The 17,471-nt window shown below is 41.3% G+C and overlaps 2 protein-coding genes across 2 annotated transcripts; both read left to right on the top strand.

The window, feature by feature from the left end:
- Nucleotides 1–7,228: 7,228 nt before the first annotated feature.
- On the top strand, nucleotides 7,229–9,693 carry LOC139656191 (G-protein coupled receptor 4-like). The gene is made up of 3 exons (XM_071533695.1): nucleotides 7,229–7,369; nucleotides 8,076–8,263; nucleotides 9,141–9,693. The coding sequence occupies exons 1-3, from the start codon at nucleotides 7,229–7,231 to the stop codon at nucleotides 9,691–9,693; spliced, it is 882 nt and encodes a 293-aa protein (XP_071389796.1).
- Nucleotides 9,694–13,598: 3,905 nt separating this feature from the next.
- Nucleotides 13,599–17,270, top strand: LOC139656190 (uncharacterized). Its single transcript, XM_071533693.1, has 4 exons — nucleotides 13,599–13,739; nucleotides 14,246–14,474; nucleotides 14,728–14,839; nucleotides 16,718–17,270. Exons 1-4 carry the CDS (start codon nucleotides 13,599–13,601, stop codon nucleotides 17,268–17,270), a joined length of 1,035 nt encoding a protein of 344 aa, XP_071389794.1.
- The last annotated feature ends 201 nt before the right edge of the window (nucleotides 17,271–17,471 follow it).

Here is a 17,471-nt window from a genome sequence, read left to right as displayed (position 1 = left end):
AGACTAATGGTGCTTTCAGACTACGGGCTACAAAGCAACAGGAAGTCATTTGTTTTCAATGGAAGCCGTCGACATGAAGCTACAAACACCAGAGCGTAAAATGTAGCAGTGCGTCGGGCGAGTGCAGCTACAAACTGAAGTTCAGCTGGCTTCAACTTTTTTCCACGCGGTGAAGCGCGAACAAATCAAGGTAGTGTAGGGTCGTTATATATTTACATTATTATTGTTTACTTGATGAATAAGAAGAACGAGTTTTTGCCAAATACAATGAAAACTAGACAAATGCAACATTATCATACTGATAAGGACAGTCTGACATTATCAGTTGGTGCAGCACTTTTCTGCTCCGTTGGCAACAGTGTAGCTTGGTACACCAGACCGTTCTGTAGCTTTTGCAGCCCGTGGTCTGAACGCACCTTAAGGGAGACGGAGCTTCCTCCATCAGGCTCTGAGGCTCTAAGACCTGCTGATAAGATAAAGCTAGGCCCATTCTTCTGCATTTACTGCTTATGTTTTTAACTACTGCTCAAAAATAGATTTTATTTTTTATTTTGTATTGTAAACCAAGTTTAATTGCAATTCTGTATCTATAAATAAAGTTCTTTATTATTATTATCATCATTATCATTATTATTATTATTATTATTATTATTATTATTAGAATTTTGAAAATAAAGCTTGGTCCAGATATACCAGATGTATTTCTTCTTGTTCACAGGAATGGTTTTAGCATTTTAAAAACAGATTTACACAATTTTATGAAAAGCTAGGCCCATATTCCTCTACATTTACTCTTTGTTTTTAATTATTGCTGACATTTTTTTTTATCTTGTAAACCACATTTTATCTTTATCTTTATCATTATCATTATCGTCACCATTATTGTTTTGATAATAAAGCTTGGTCCAGAGATATTTCCTCTTGTTCATTCTTGTTCCCATTCATTTGAATGAAGCCACAAAAATAGACTGAAAACTATATTTTATATTCTGGTTTACATGGTGGTTAAGTGCAGAGTAACCCCATGTTAAAACTAAGTGGAATATTTCTTTAAATTGTATGCCGCAGTAAGCTGCATTCTATCAGTAGAAGCCCAGCAGTGTTACATCAGCAGGAAATTTACCAGGAAATGTTTGAAATACATTTTTGACTTCTTGTCTCACTTTGTTGCTTAGATCGTTATCCATCTACGTGCAGTTAGTTTAGTTTAGTTTAGTTTAGTTTAGTTTAGTTTAGTTTAGTTTCTACGGTCAGAGCCACAGTGCCACCAAAACAGATCAATAAAGATATTCCTGTGACCTCAGAGTAATCCTGTATGATACAGAAGTGCTAGGTAAAGAAATAAGCGCCAGGGAGAAAAGGTACAAACTTTGTGTTTCTTTTCTAAACATGACAGGAGGATTTTTAGTACGAGTACCAGAGGAAGATGGACATGATGAAATCAAACATCAATTTGTATCTTATTGCAGGAAATGCATGTTAAATCTTACCAGTCCTACCAAGAAGCTGTTATCTGTAGATTAGAAGCAGATGTAGATAACCAGGAAGCTGCTGTGGGGGATTATTCACAGTATAACTGCTGAAGGTTGGCTGTCTGGATGCAGATAAAGAAACAGCGGACCTTGGCAGATGCAACATATTCAGGTTGTGGTCCAGCAGCTTTCTTAGTTTCTTTACTTGGCATACAAGAAAGTTACAGTAATGCGGTCACTTCTTAGAACACAATTTTTATAGATAGGCTTAAATGTACTTTGTTCTTTTTACCTATTTTAGTCCTGCTGTACATACCTGTTTTATTCCTTTCTCAATTCTGCTTTTAATTAATGTCTAACTTTATTCATATTATTATTTGTAGTAACAGTATTATTAACAGCAGTGACTAACATCAGAGATTTGATATCCAACATCTCTTAGATAGAACTAACTGCTTTTATTACTTTTCATTTTCTCGTATTTTTTTGATGTATTGATGATGATTCTAATTTGCCATAGCATTGCACCTCGGTAAACTTCTGTTTCCCCTTCCTCATGTCTTAAGTAGTAGTGGAGGTAGTAAGAGAAGTGTTGAGTAGAGGCTAAGAAACCCTCCACCTTTCCCTGACCTGCTCTCCCCAACAACAGGTCTCACTCTGAAGAATGGAAGCTTTGCACAACAACACAACCTTAGAATACGACTTATATGATGACTTCTCACCTGCCTTAAAAGTGACGACATGGATCATCATCTCCATCAGCCTTCCTTTGACCTTGCTGGCCATCTATGCTCTAGTTTCCCTGGTGTGATAATTAGTTGTATTTGCCAATGTTATTATTATTATTAGGGGCCGGGCAGCTCTGCTGCTCTATTCATGATGTCACATGCAGGTGTGTGAATTATGATTGAGATCTCTTCATTTGTCTGTGTGTCTATCTGTTTGTCTCACTATCAGTTATTTATCTATAGTCAATGAAAGGTGATTCCGTTTTTTCAAGCACTACATTCTTTTATTTTGTGCCTGCTTATTCCTTTTTTGATTCACTAGAGACTGGAGCCTTTCCTAGTAGATTCATAGCTACAGACAATTTAGTGTCTCATCCACCTGACCATATCACCTGATCACCATGACTTTGAAATGTAGGAGAATGTGACACCTGAGAGCAGAGTTAAAGGGAGCATCGTTTTTTGTCCAGGGACGGTTGGTGGTACCATGGATTGTCCTCTGTCTGTTTGTCCCTTGTTCCCTTTTAGCTTCACTTTATTGGCTCCCAGTGCAATTTAGGATTAATTTTAAAATCTTATTGAACACCAATAAGGCACATTATGGACAAGTGTATAGCTACTGTATATCTCTGAGCTTTTAACCCCCTTATGGGCAGCCTGAGATCCTCAGGCTCTTTTAGTTGTTCCAAGTCTAGATTGAAGACTAAGGGAGATGGAGCTTCCTCCATCAGGCTCTGAGGCTCTAAAATCTAGATCGAGATAAAGCTAGGTCCATTCTTGTTCATTTACTGTTTATGTTTTTAATTATTGCTCACATTTTAATTTTATATTGTAAACCAAGTTGTAATTCTGTATGTGTAAATAAATATTATTATTATTATTATTATTATTATTATATCCTCGTTATTTCTTTTTTTTTAATAAAGCTTGATGCAGATACATTTCTTCTTGTTCATTGGAATGGTTTTAGCATTGTAAAGACTTAGCCTGTCTTAAACTGTATGCCACAGTAAGCTGAATTCTATCAGTATTATCCTGTAGCCTCTTGACATAAGACACATGGTGTCTGAGTTCATAGCCAGAGTTCAGCCACAACTGGTAATGCTGATAGTACCACAGCCTTGCATAACTCATGCATAACCTTGGTCACGGTGCGTAATGACTGTTGCCATGACAGCACATATTTTCATCATAAAGGCCGGCATGTTTGTTTTTGGGGGGAATCACTTCTGTGTCTTCTCTGGATCACCAGTTGGTGTGCTGCGTTTGTTTGATCTGTCTCTCATTCAGTATTCATCATGCTTATGAACTGTGTTTTTGTGTGTTGCCATGGAATTTTTCTTCGGGAGAATAAATTCTTACTAAACCTCATTAACAGCATTTCATTGTTTTAAATCGCACATTTTGCTCTTACAGCTAGATCTATGGTTATTTGGGAATTTATTTATTTATCTAGGAATAAAAAGAAAGCACTTTGGTTCATTGCCAGTGAGTGTCAAACAGCCCACATGATCGTTGTCTAATCCAAGTCGCATAAAGGATAAAAGTTGGACAATTTGTATCGCACCTTTCTCATCAGTGCTACAGAGTGCTTCACAAAATTAAAATGTAGCATACAGCAAACAGAATAACAAAAAAACTGAATAAAACAGAAACAGAAACGCTTTTTAGGCATTAGGATTTTTGTGTTCTACCTTCATCAGGTAGACAAGGCTCACTAGAGGCTGGCATAATTTAGATGAATTAAACATTAATCTGAACTTTGTTAAACGTTTTTATGTGGATAAAACATGAGCCTTAGAATAATTTAGACAGCTGTCATCCTGCGCGGGAGCAAAGCTTCACACGTCAGTTCAATATGGTGCATGTGAGGACGTTCCAATTGACAAGCCAGGTTCACTCGCCTCCTCGCATCTTCTCCTCGTTTCCTCCGTGACCTTTGACCGAGGAGTCGAGGAAGAGACGCGAGGCGAGGACACGAGGAGAAATCGTTACCAAATGGAATGCACCCCCTGTCTCACTTTGTTGCTTGGATGTCTCTGTTTTCCCAGTTTAGTTTAGTTTTGCTACCGTTCCAGCGACAGTGTCAACAAAATAGGTTGATCAAGATTTTCCTGTGACTTCAGAACAATCCTGTATGATACAGCAGATACCAAAGAAGCTGTTTATCTGGTCATTAGAAGCAGATGTAAATAAGTAGGAAGCTGCTGTGGGGGATTATTCACACTATGGGCCGGATCTACTAAAGGTTTGCGTCAGTGCAAATCATTGCGGGTGCTAAAACCTTATTTTCTGATCTACTAAGATAGTGCACAGGGCATTTACGCCTGAAATCATGGGTTGATCTGTGTGCAGTGTTTTTTGTGGTTTGGTCTAATTACATATGCATTTGTGGGTGTTCCAAGGCTGAGGCGCAATATAAAGGGAGGGGTTTATGGAAATTGGCAGTGGACGTGATTTATCAAGAGGCGGTGGCCGTTAACACCTGCTGATTGCTCATGGAATTTAAGACCTAGGAAAAGCATGTCTTATCATTTTGCACATAGGATAGTTCTGCTGAAACTGTCTCTGGAACCGGCTGTAAGATCAAAGTGACACAGTCATCTACACTGCATAACATGCAGTCATTAGATCGCAGGGTTTAGAGTATGCTGACTTAAAAATGTACAATTTAAGCCTCATTGGCAGCATAGCAGAATGCGCACTCAATATTCAGACTATTAGGCCACGGCCACACTGATCCATCAGAAAACGGACAGAATTACTGACGGATAGATTTCTGTCCGTTGGGCTGTTTTGGAACGTCAACGCTATTTAAAAAAAAACTAATCCATCCGGCCGTCCAGAAAAAGTTCAACTGGGTTGAACTTTCTGTCTGTCAAAACGGACGGAAATCTGACGGAGACGGATGCGTCATCAGCGCTGCCCGCACAACGGACAGCTCTCATTGAAAATGAATGGAAATGAACGGAGAGGGACAGACACAACAGATCAGCGTGGCCGCGGCCTTGGGCTCTTCTCTGGATTTGCTGACACTTATTATGAGCCACTGTCTCCGCGACATTGCCTTGATGAAAACAATGCAGTTAAAACATGTGTGCGTAATAACTGTCACAACAGTGGAGAGGTGTGTGCGGCTTCTCCAGCTATATGTAACCTACCTTCACCAGGTCTCCATCCCTCCCACACTGGCACCTGCGTCTCAGTCAGGCTCTCCTGCATTTGCTCCTCCAAGGGAGTTAAGGCTCCTCTTTGGCTTTATTTGTGGTAAGCATTTTGGCTCACCTCCCCATATCATACCAGCTTTTTACCTCCGCTAAATCACGCTTGTGGTGCCCAACTGCATTCAATTTATGTCGTTCCAGAGTTACTTTTTATGTGTGGGTAAAACATCTTCTGTGCAGCTGTTTGTGGTTTTCTCTGTTGTGCACATTGCTTGGCCCTTATATTAGCGCAGTTGCAATTCTAATTAATTACCTCCGCTCATTTGTGTGCCCTACTTTAGTAAATACCTTGCGCTAGCGATACCAATTGCACCCGCAATTGCGTTAGTTAGTAGATCCGGGCCTAAGTGTTTAGAAGAAATACTGAGCTAGCCTTGTTTTAGCATTAGCCTTGTAGCATCCTTGTACAGGCTTTTTGTTAGAATGTGTAGTAGCCTAATACGGCTACTACAAAACTAAAAGTCGCACAAATAAGGCCATTGTGTAATCGTGTTACTTGAGTTAGTGAGATAAGCAATGAGGGTGGCAGGACAGCCGAGCGGGCCCTGGCATTCAGATGAACCTGCCAGTCAAGCCAGTAGGGCCAGTCAGACTAAGCAGATACAATGTGGATATGCGGCCTGCTGAGTTGGCCGGGCATCTGCTCTCTGCTTGGGCAAGTCAACATGATCGCATAAAAAGTTGTGAAATGAGCACAAACTCTGAAACGCAGACTTCTACAGACTTCTTCTCCTACAGTCAGAGCCACAGTGTCACCAAAACAGATCAATAAAGATATTCCTGTGACCTCAGAGTCATCCTGTATGAGACAGAAGTGCTAGGTAAAGAACTGCGAGCCAGGGAGAAAAGGTACAAACTTTGTTAAACATGACAGGAGGATTTTTGGTACAAATACCAGAGGAAGACGGATTATTATTACAGGAAATACATGTCACATCTGACAAGTCATGGCAAAGAAGCTGTTATCTCTTCATTAGAAGCAGAAGTAGATAACTAGGAAGCTGCTGTGGGGGATTATTCACACTTTAACTGCTGAAGGTTGGCTGTTTGGATGCAGACGAAGAAACAGCGGACCTTGGCAGATGCAACACATTCAGGTTGTGGTCCAGCAGTTTTATTATTTAGCATACAAGAAATTTCATGCTGTCAAATTCTTAAACATATTTTTTATAGATAGGCTTAAATGCAGTTTTGTACTTTTGTACTTTTTACCTGTTTTAGTCCTGCTGTATATGCCTGTTTCATTTGTTTATCAATTCTGCTTTTAATGAATTCCTAAATTCATTATTACTGTTATTGTTATTTGTAGTAGTAACAGTAGTATTAACAGTAGTGAATAGCATGATGTCTATTCAGCCTGAGGGGCCACATGCTCCCTTGGAGATTTGATATCCGAAATCTCTCAGATATAAAACTAACCTTTTCTCTTGCTTTTCCTTTTCTGGTATTTATTATTTATTCCTGATGATTCTAATTTGCCATAGCATTGCATCTCAGTAAAACAACTTTTGTTTCCTCTTCCTCATGTCTTAAGTTCCTTCCACAAGAACGCTGTATTAGAAAGTGCAGCTGCCGCCTAGGTGCCAAGTCCCTTTCTTCTGTGGTTTTATTAACTATGTTATCTATTGTTTAGCAGTGTGGACATGTTTATGTGAACTTATGTCTCCTCAACAATTTGGGGAACACTATGTCTCTGGTAGCAGTAGCAGTAGTGGAGGTAGTAAAAGAAGTGTTGAGTAGAGGCTAAGAAACCCTCCACCTTTCCCTGACCTGCTATCCCCAACAACAGGTCTCACTCTGAAGAATGGAAGATTTGCACAACAACACAACCTTAGAATACGACTTATATGATGACTTCTCACCTGCCTTAAAAGTGATGACATGGATCGTCATCTCCATCGGCCTTCCTTTGACCTTGCTGGCCATCTATGCTCTGGTTTCCCTGGTGCGATAATTATGATTGAGATCTATTAATTTGTGTGTGTACTTGTCTATCTTTGTCTATCATTCTTTCTGTTATTTATCTGTTCATGATGTCACATGCAGGTGTGTGAATTATGATTGAGATCTTTTCATTTGTCTTTGTATCTATCTGTTTGTCTCACTATCAGTTATTTATCTATAGTCAATGAAAGGTGATTCAGTTTTCTCAAGCGCTACATTAATTTATTTTGTGCCTGCTTATTCCTTTTCTGATTCACTAGAGACTGGAGCCTTTCCTTGTAGATTCATAGCTACAGACAATTTAGTGTCTAATCCACCTGACTTGCATGACTTTGAAATGTAAGAGGAAACCTCCGCTGTGGCAGGGAGAACATGCAAACTCCTCACAGCAGGGCAGGGAATCAAACCTGCGTCCTTCCTCCTGTGAGGAAACAGTGCTAACCACTGATCCACCGTGTCGGCCCTGTTAAGCACTACAGTGTAGCATTTTATTGAATCATCTTTATTCTGTCAAGTTCTGCTTATTGTTTCATCCAAGCCTTGATTCATGTTTTTCATTTATTTGTGTGTTTGTTCAATCATTATTTCATCTACACGTCTATGCATTCATTCATTTATTTGTGCATTTTGTCATTGATTGATTCATTCAAATACATTTATTTCTACTTTCTCAGGTCATTCAGTTCTTTCTACCACTGTTCCTGTAGGTGCGAGGCAGCCAGGTTGCGCCGATCTACGTCATCAACCTCCTCGTCTCCGACCTCATCCAGATCTGCTGCATGGTCGTCCGGGAGGCAGCATCCTGGGAAGAGACCACCTATGTTTTCTCTTATGTTTTCTACAGCATTGGGATAACAGCCAGTGTTGGCTTCATGGTGTGTGTAGCCCTGGAAAGGTAGCTAACAATCTGCGTGTGTTTGTGTGTTTCCTAAGCATCTATCTATCTAACTATATATCTATCTATTTCTATGCTGCATTCAAATTCTGTTGAAAATATTGTAATTACGGCTAGAGCGTACTTGAACAGCCATTTGTGTTTGGTAAACACAAATGGGGAAATTGAATTTTACATGATACCCAAGATGCCAAGATGTGACATTCTCACTCTTTGTTGAACATTTAGGTGTCAACAACTTTTTCACAACATTACATTACAATATGAATTACATAACTTTATTCTCCTCTTCATTCTGCTGTTGTGGCACAAAGGAGCTCTGCACCACTTGGTTTTACAAATAGTCACCAAAAAAGCAAATTTTGTTTCAGAGTGTGTTTTGTTATTTCAGACTAAAAACTAATTCACGACGAGTTGTATTTACTGTCAAGCTTGAAAGCACGAGCTTAAAAGGAGCACATGAAGGCAGCAATACATAAAGTTTCCTTTCTGTTGACTCAGCTGTTAATATAATGCATTTAATAATAATAATACATTTAATTTGTAATGCACTTTTCATGACAAGTAAATCTCAAAGTGCTACAGAGTAAAAAAAAAACAGATGCAGAACAGATTTTTAGGCCCCTTTTAAAAGCACTTGTTGGATCACTGCATTTGGTTTGTATTGTGTATTGCTATTTAAATACATTGTAACCTATTTAAAACATGTGTCCACTAAATGTTCTGCTTGTCCAGAATCCTGAAATCTTACCAGCCATGTTGGCCAGCAAAAGAAATTGTTGCCAGTTGCCTTACACTGCGTACTTCACTGCTGAAACAGTATATCATTCAGCCATACTTTCTATCTATCTATCTATCTATCTATCTATCATTACAGGTATTTGGTCATCGCCTGCCCACTGTGGTACCGCTTCAGACGCACCATCAAGGTCTCTGTGGTGGTCTCCTTCATGATCTGGGCCTTCCCCTTCATCCTGCTCTTTCTCAGCTACCTTTTATCTGATATCATGGACCCATCCATCCTCGTCTCCATCTTCCTCCTCCTCCCCTTCCCCCTGCTCATCTTCTTCCTGGCTGGGACCCTCAAAGCTCTGTCTGCTTCCATCTCTGTCCCCCCTGAGGAGAAACGGCGAATCGTGGGAGCCTTGGTTCTGGTGCTGCTTAACTACACACTGCTGTTCCTGCCCACGATCATTTGGTTCCTGGCGACAGCAACAGAATCACCTGACCTTATTTTCGATCCTAACCTGTTTCTCATCTTCATCCAGTTCAGTCCTCTTGTGGACTTGGTTCTGTATGTTTTCATGAGGAAAGGAGCCGTAGACAAGCTGCTGGCCTGCCTGTGTCGGTGCAGGATGAGCAGAGAGCAAGAGCAGGGACAGATCAACACCGTGAATGACGATACCACAGAGAGGGTCAGCTCCGTGTAGGAAGAGGAGGAGAGGGAGAGAGAGAAGGGGGAGGGAGGGGGAAGAAATGGAGGGAAAAGAGGAGGTGAAGAGAAGAGATGGGAGGAGCCTCCCACCACCTAGAGTAGAGTCACTGATAACTGTTGGGAATGTGACACCTGAGAGTCGAGTTAGGGGGAGCAATTTTTGTCCAGGGGGGTTGGTGGTACCAACCTCTGTCTGTTTTTTTTGTCTATTTGTCTCTCCATCCATCCATCACACATGATATCTCACAGTGTCCACAGACTGGATGTTGGTGAAATTTAGGGGAATAATGATCTCAGCCCTGCATCTTCATAATTATACTGATTAGCCCAAGAGCGGATGCTACAATTACACATCAAAACTGAACATTTTAATAACCAATCCCACATCACAAGTTCGAATGATATGAAATTTGGTCTTTTAATCCCCTGGGAACTGTTGTCCATGCTTTTATTTTGTCACATCTGGACTATTGTAACTCCCTGTGCACCTGTCTCACTCAGCAGAGTAGATCCAGATTACAGTGAGTCCATAATGCTGCAGTCAGACTCTGAACAGGAACTAAGAAGAGACAGCTTATTACCTGTATTTTAGCTTCACTTCATTGGCTCCCACTGAAAATTAGGATTGATTTTAAAATCTTACTGAGCACATTTAAGACACGTTTTGGACAAGTGTAGTAGTAAGTAGTAGTAAGCCGTCCCGGTGGGGATCCCTATTTGCCTCAGCCCGCCCAAGGTTTCTTCCAAATTTTCCAACTAGGTTTTTCTTGGGAGTTTTTCCTTGTGTGCATTTAGGTTCTAAGGCTGGGGTGCCAGGTAGGTTAAACTATGTAGAATAGGTAGATTGTTTGTCTTGCTAAATCTGCTCTTGCCTACCTGTGTTTTTTTGCTATGTTTGTCCTACATAACTTTGTTCACCATTGATTGTGTTTAGTTAGACCTAGCTAGACACATTCTCTGTAAAGTCCTCAGAGACATGCTTGTGACAAAGGGCTATATAAATAAACTTGACTTGATGTGTATAGCTACAGTATATCTCTGAGCTTTTAACCCCTTACGGGCAGCCTGAGATCCTCAGGCAGCGCTCTTTTAGTTGTTCCACAGTCTAGGTTGAAGACTAATGGTGCTTTCAGTCTACGGGCTACAAAGCAACAGGAAGTCATTCGTTTTCAATGGAAGCCGTCGACATGAAGCTACAAACACCAGAGCGTAAAATGTAGCAGTGCGTGGGCGAGCGCAGCTACAAACTGAAGTTCAGCTGGCTTCAACTTTTTTCCACGCGGTGAAGCACGAACAAATCAAGGTAGTGTAGGGTCGTTATATATTTAAGTTATTATTGTTTACTTGATGAATTAGAAGAACGAGTTTTTGCCAAATAAAATAAAAACTAGACAAATGCAACATTATCATACTGATAATGACAGTCTGACATTATCAGTTGGTGCAGCACTTTTCTGCTCCGTTGGCAACAGTGTAGCTTGGTACACCAGACCGTTCTGTAGCTTTTGCAGCCCGTGGTCTGAACGCACCTTAAGGGAGACGGAGCTTCCTCCATCAGGCTCTGAGGCTCTAAGACCTGCTAATAAGATAAAGCTAGGCCCTGCATTTATTGTTAATAATACTACAATTAATATATATTAATTAATACATAATTACTGCTCAGAAATAGATTTCATTTTTTATTTTGTATTGTAAACCAAGTTTAATTGCAATTCTGTATCTATAAATAATTATATATAATAAATAAATATATTCCTTATTATTATTATCATCATTATTATTATTATTATTAGAATGTTAAAACTAGGTGGATTTCTTTAAATTGTATGCCGCAGTAAGCTGAATTCTATCAGTATTATCCTGTAGCCTCAATTTTTATATTTGATGTCTCAGCATGGCAAATTTATAGCGAGCAATGTAATTTAACTGCAGTCAACTCTTCTTGAGGCAGTGATACACAGAGCAGCTTTTTGTGACGACTCTAGAAAGCAGCAGTGTTGCATCAGCAGGAAATTTACCAGGACATGTTTGAAATACATTTTTGACTTCTTGTCTCACTTTGTTGCTTAGATTGTTATCCATCTACGATCAATTAGTTTAATTTAGTTTAGTTTAGTTTAGTTTCAACAGTCAGAGTCACAGTGCCACCAAAACAGATCAATAATCAGAATCGGAATCCTTTTATTATTAAGTATATTTGCGCATACAAGGAATTTAGCTTAGTGGCTGCTTGTGTACTTATTAAAGACATAATAAAAATAGTAAAACACAATATAAAGCAATAAAAACAATATATAGTAATAAAGATATTCCTGTGATCTTAGAGTAATCCTGTATGATACAGAAGTGCTAGGTAAAGAACTGAGAGCCAGGGAGAAAAGATAGTACCAGAGGAAGACGGACATGATGAAATCAATCATAGGCGTTTCTCTTATTACAGGAAATTCATGTCAACTGTTGACAAGTCCTAGCAAAGAAGCTGTTATCTGTTCATTAGAAGCAGAAGTAGATAACTAGGAAGCTGCTGTGGGGGATTATTCACACTATAACTGCTGAAGGTTGGCTGTTTGGATGCAGAGGAAGAAACAGTGGACCTTGGCAGATGAAACACATTCAGGTTGTGGTCCAGCAGCTTTCAAAATATAGAATTATCTTTTATTATTTAGCATACATCGAATTTCATGTGGTCAATTTCTTAGAACACATTTTTTTATAGATAAGCTTACATGTAGTTTGTTGTTTTTACCTATTCTAGTCCTTTATGCCTGTTTTATACCTTTTTCAAATCTGATTTTAATTAAGGTGTAACCTCATAATTATTATGATTATTATTAGTATTAATTTTGTTAATATTATTATGGTTTTTATTTTTACATTTTTATTGTTTTTGTGGGGTTTTTTTTACAATAGTAGTAGTAACAGTAGTATTAACAGTAGTGACTAGCATCATGCCTATTCAGCCTGAGGGGCCACATCCTCCTTTAGAGATTTGATATCCGACATCTCTCAGATATAACACTAACCTTTTTCTTGCTTTTCCTTTTCTGGTATTTGTGATGTATTCATGATGATTCTAATTTGCCATAGCATTGCACCTCGGTAAACAACTTCTGTTTCCCCTTCCTCATGTCTCAAGTAGTAGTGGTGGTAGTAAGAGAAGTGTTGAGTAGAGGCTAACGCCCGGGCCACACCGCCTGCGTGAGCGGTGCGTGACGGCTACCTCGCTGAACTGCTGCGGCTCGCACGCCTGTGGTGTCACACACTGAGTTTGCCTTTGATAATGGCCATAGAATGTTTAATTTCATGTCATTATAAATGTAATTTATATGTTGATGAGCGGTCCGAAAAGTCAAGAGTTGGACCAAGGAAGCAGTCACGTGGTTTTTGTTTACCCTCAATCAATTAAAAGCCGGTACTCCACTAATTTAGCCGTGCAAGTCACTGAATTTTCTACAACACGGTCCTGCAAATATTTAACAATAGACGCCTTGTGTTAACAAATGAAGGGATTCTGTCCACAGAAACGCTAGAAGGCTTTTAATTTGAAACGGAAACAGATTTTTTTGTCTGTGACATATTCTACAGATATAGACATTGAAACTGTATTGAAAGGTGTAATGTTGCTGGTATGATGTCAATATGACTACCAACAGATCATTTTCCCTGTCTATTTGTGCTGACGACCGCGCGCGTCACGCTGAAAAAATAGGCGAGAGCCTGAGACGCGCTGCTCACGCGGGCTGTGTGGCTGCTCTAACCTGTTAACATGGGCGCCGAAATTAAAAGCAACAGGTTCCGCGACGCACACGCACCGCTCACGCAGGCGGTGTGGCCCGGGCGTAAGAAACCCTCCACCTTTCCCTGACCTGCTATCCCCAACAACAGGTTTCACTCTGAAGAATGGGAGATTTGTACAACAACACAACCTTCAAGAACCACACATATGATGACTTATCAACCGCCTTTCGTGTGACGACATGTATCATCATCTCCATCGGCCTTCCTTTGACCTTGCTGGCCATCTATGCTCTGGTTTCCCTGGTGCGATAATTATGATTAAGATCTATAATGTGTGTGTGTGTGTACTGTTTATCTTTGTCTATCAGTCTTTCTGTTATTTATCTATTCATGATGTCACATGTAGGTGTGAATTATGATTGAGATCTCTTCATTTGTCTTTGTGTCTATCTGTTTGTCTCACTATCAGTTATTTATCTATAGTCAATGAAAGGTGATTCAGTTTTTTTTCAAGCACTACATTAATTTATTTTGTGCCTGCTTATTCCTTTTCTGATTCACTAGAGACTGGAGCCTTTCCTTGTAGATTCATAGCTACAGACAATTTAGTGTCTTTGAAATGTAGGAGGAAACCTCCGCTGTGACAGGGAGAACATGCAAACTCCTCACAGCAGGGCAGGGAATCAAACCTGCCTCCTTCCTCCTGTGAGGAAACAGTGCTAACCACTGATCCACCGTGTCGGCCCTGTTAAGCACTACAGTGTAGCATTTTATTAAATCATCTTTATTCTGTCAAGTTCTGCTACTAGTTCTGCTATTCTGTCAGGTTCTACAAACCTAAAGCCCCCCACTCTGCTAACGACTTGCGCCTGGCCAACAACCTGAATGAGTTCTACTGCCGCTTTGAAAGACAATGGGACAGTCCTGACACCTCTCCACAGCTGCCCACCTCAGAGCCCCCCTCCCCCCCTACCACAGTGACGACTTTCTCCATCCTGGACAGGGACGTTAACAGGCTTTTCAAGAGACAGAACCCCCGCAAAGCAGCCGGGCCAGACTCTGTCTCTCCATCCACCCTGAAGCACTGTGCCGATCAGCTGTCTCCGGTGTTCACAGACATTTTCAACACCTCACTGGAGACATGCCACGTTCCAGCCTGCTTCAAGACCTCCACCATCATCCCTGTCCCCAAAAAGCCAAGGACCACAGGACTTAATGACTACAGACCCGTCTGTAGACGACGCAATAAACATGGCCCTCCACTTCATCCTCCAGCACCTGGACTCCTCAGGAACCTACGCCAGGATCCTGTTTGTGGACTTCAGCTCTGCCTTTAACACGATCATCCCGGCTCTGCTACAGGACAAGCTTTCCCAGCTGAGTGTACCTGACTCCACCTGCAGGTGGATCACAGACTTTCTGTCAGACAGGAAGCAGCACGTGAAGCTGGGAAAACATGTCTCTGACTCCCGGACCATCAGCACCGGTTCCCCCCAAGGCTGCGTTCTTTCCCCTCTACTCTTCTCCCTGTACCCCAACAGCTGCACCTCTAGTCACCAGTCTGTCAAGCTCCTGAAGTTCGCGGACGACACCACCCTCATTGGGCTCATCTCTGGTGGGGATGAGTCAGCCTACAGGCAGGAGATCGACCGCCTGGTGTCCTGGTGCGGACTGAACAACCTGGAGCTCAACGTTGTGAAGACAGTGGAGATGGTTGTGGACTACAGGAAGAACCCAGCCCCACTCACCCCCATCACCCTGAGAGACTCCCCAGTCGACACTGTGGAGTCCTTCCGCTTCCTGGGCTCCATCATCACCCAGGACCTCAAGTGGGAGCTGAACATCAGCTCCCTCACCAAAAAAGCACAACAGAGGATGTACTTCCTGCGGCAGCTGAGGAAGTTCAACCTGCCAAAGACGATGATGGTGCACTTCTACACCTCCATCATTGAGTCCATCCTCACCTCCTCCATCACCATCTGGTACGCTGCTGCCACTGCCAAGGACAAGGGCAGACTGCAGCGTATCATTCGCTCTGCTGAGAAGGTGATTGGCTGCAATCTGCCTTCCCTCCAGGACCTGTACGCCTCCAGGACCCTGAGGCGAGCAAGAAAGATTGTGGCCGACCCCTCTCACCCTGGACACAAACTATTTGAAACACTCCCCTCTGGCAGGAGGCTGCGGTCCATCAGGACCAAAACCTCACGCCACAAGAACAGTTTCTTCCCGTCTGCAGCTGGCCTCATCAACAAGGCCCGGGACCCCCACTGACACAGTCCCTCATCCGCCCCCCTCCCCCCCGCCCCCCATACCTTTGCACATTCTCTGAAAAAAAATTTGCACATAACTGTACAAACTGTACATTTCATTCACTTGAAAAAACAGTTATATTGTTATATTGCACATATATATTTGTACATATTTGTATTTCTTATTATATTTTTTATTATATTTTAATTGTATTATTATTATTTTTATTTTATTTTATTATTTTTATGTTTACTGTATGCACCTCCATACCAAAGCAAATTCCTCGTACTGTGAAAACTTACTTGGCAATAAACTTTATTCTGATTCTGATTATTGTTTCATCCAAGCCTTGATTCACGTATTTCATTTATTTGTGTCTCACTCTTTGTTGAACATTTAGGTGTCACACATATACAACAACTTTTTCACAACGTTACATTACAATATGAATTACATAACTGAATATTCTCCTCTAGTAGCTCTGCACCACTTGGTTTTACAAATAGTCATCAAAAAAGCTACTTTTGTTTCAGAGTGTGTTTGGTTATTTCAGACTAAAAACTACTTGAATTCATGATGAGACATCAGAAGCTTTCAAACTTCAAACATTAAAACTTTTTCAAAAAGGGCCTGATTAAAAAGGAAAGGTTTATAGACAATGCACAAAAAACAAAGAGATAAAAAAAACAACAACACAAAGTTAAGGAAAGGCTCTGTTAAAAAGGAAGGTTTTGAAAGCACTTGTTGGATCACTGCATTTGGTTTGTATTGTGTATTGCTATTTAAATGTATTCTAACCTATTTAAAACATGTGTCCACTAAATGTTCTGCTTGTCCAGATCCTGAAATCTTACCAGCCATGTTGGCCGGCAAAAAAAATCTCTAAAAGAAAACCCGGATGTGACTGATGGGCCAGTTGCCTTACACTGCGTACTTCACAATAACAATGCTGAAACAATATATCATTCAGCCATACTATCTATCTATCTATCTATCTATCTATCTATCTATCTATCTATCTATCATTTCAGGTATTTGGTCATCGCCTGCCCACTGTGGTACCGCTTCAGACGCACCATCAAGTTCTCTCTGGTGGTCTCCTTCATGGTCTGGGCCTTCTCCATCATTCACATCATTGTCACCTATTTTGTGATGGACTCCTTGGGCGAAATGATCCTCCTCTCCATCTCCCTCCTCCTCCCCTTCCCCCTGCTCATCTTCTTCCTGGCTGGGACCCTCAAAGCTCTGTCTGCTTCCATCTCTGTCCCCCCTGAGGAGAAACGGCAAATTTTGGGAGTCTTGGTTCTGGTGCTGCTTAACTACACACTGCTGTTCCTGCCCACGATCATTTGGGTCCTGGCGGCAGCAACAAGATCATCTGACCTCATTTTCGATCGTAGCCTACGTCGCATCTTCATTCGGTTCAGTCCTCTTGTGGACTTGGTTCTGTATGTTTTCATGAAGAAAGGAGCCGTAGACAAGCTGCTGGCCTGCCTGTGTCGGTGCAGGATGACCAGAGAGCAAGAGCAGGGACAGATCAACACCATGAATGACGATACCACAGAGAGGGTCAGCTCTGTGTAGGAAGAGGAGGAGAGGGAGAGAGAGAAGGGGGAGGGAGGGGGAAGAAATGGAGGGAAAAGAGGAGGTGAAGAGAAGAGATGGAAGGAGCCTCCCACCACCTAGAGTAGAGTCACTGATAACTGTTGGGAATGAGACACCTGAGAGTCGAGTTAGGGGGAGCAATTTTTGTCCAGGGGGGTTGGTGGTACCAACCTCTGTCTG

The sequence above is a fragment of the Centroberyx affinis genome, unplaced genomic scaffold (genome assembly GCF_046629955.1).
Source record: "Centroberyx affinis isolate AG114_WGS23_722 - 3 ecotype Tasmania unplaced genomic scaffold, CSIRO-AGI_Caff_v1 ptg002406l_1, whole genome shotgun sequence".
Lineage (NCBI taxonomy): Eukaryota > Metazoa > Chordata > Actinopteri > Beryciformes > Berycidae > Centroberyx > Centroberyx affinis.
Note: the sequence above shows the minus strand (reverse complement) of the source record. Positions and strands in the feature narration are given on the sequence as shown.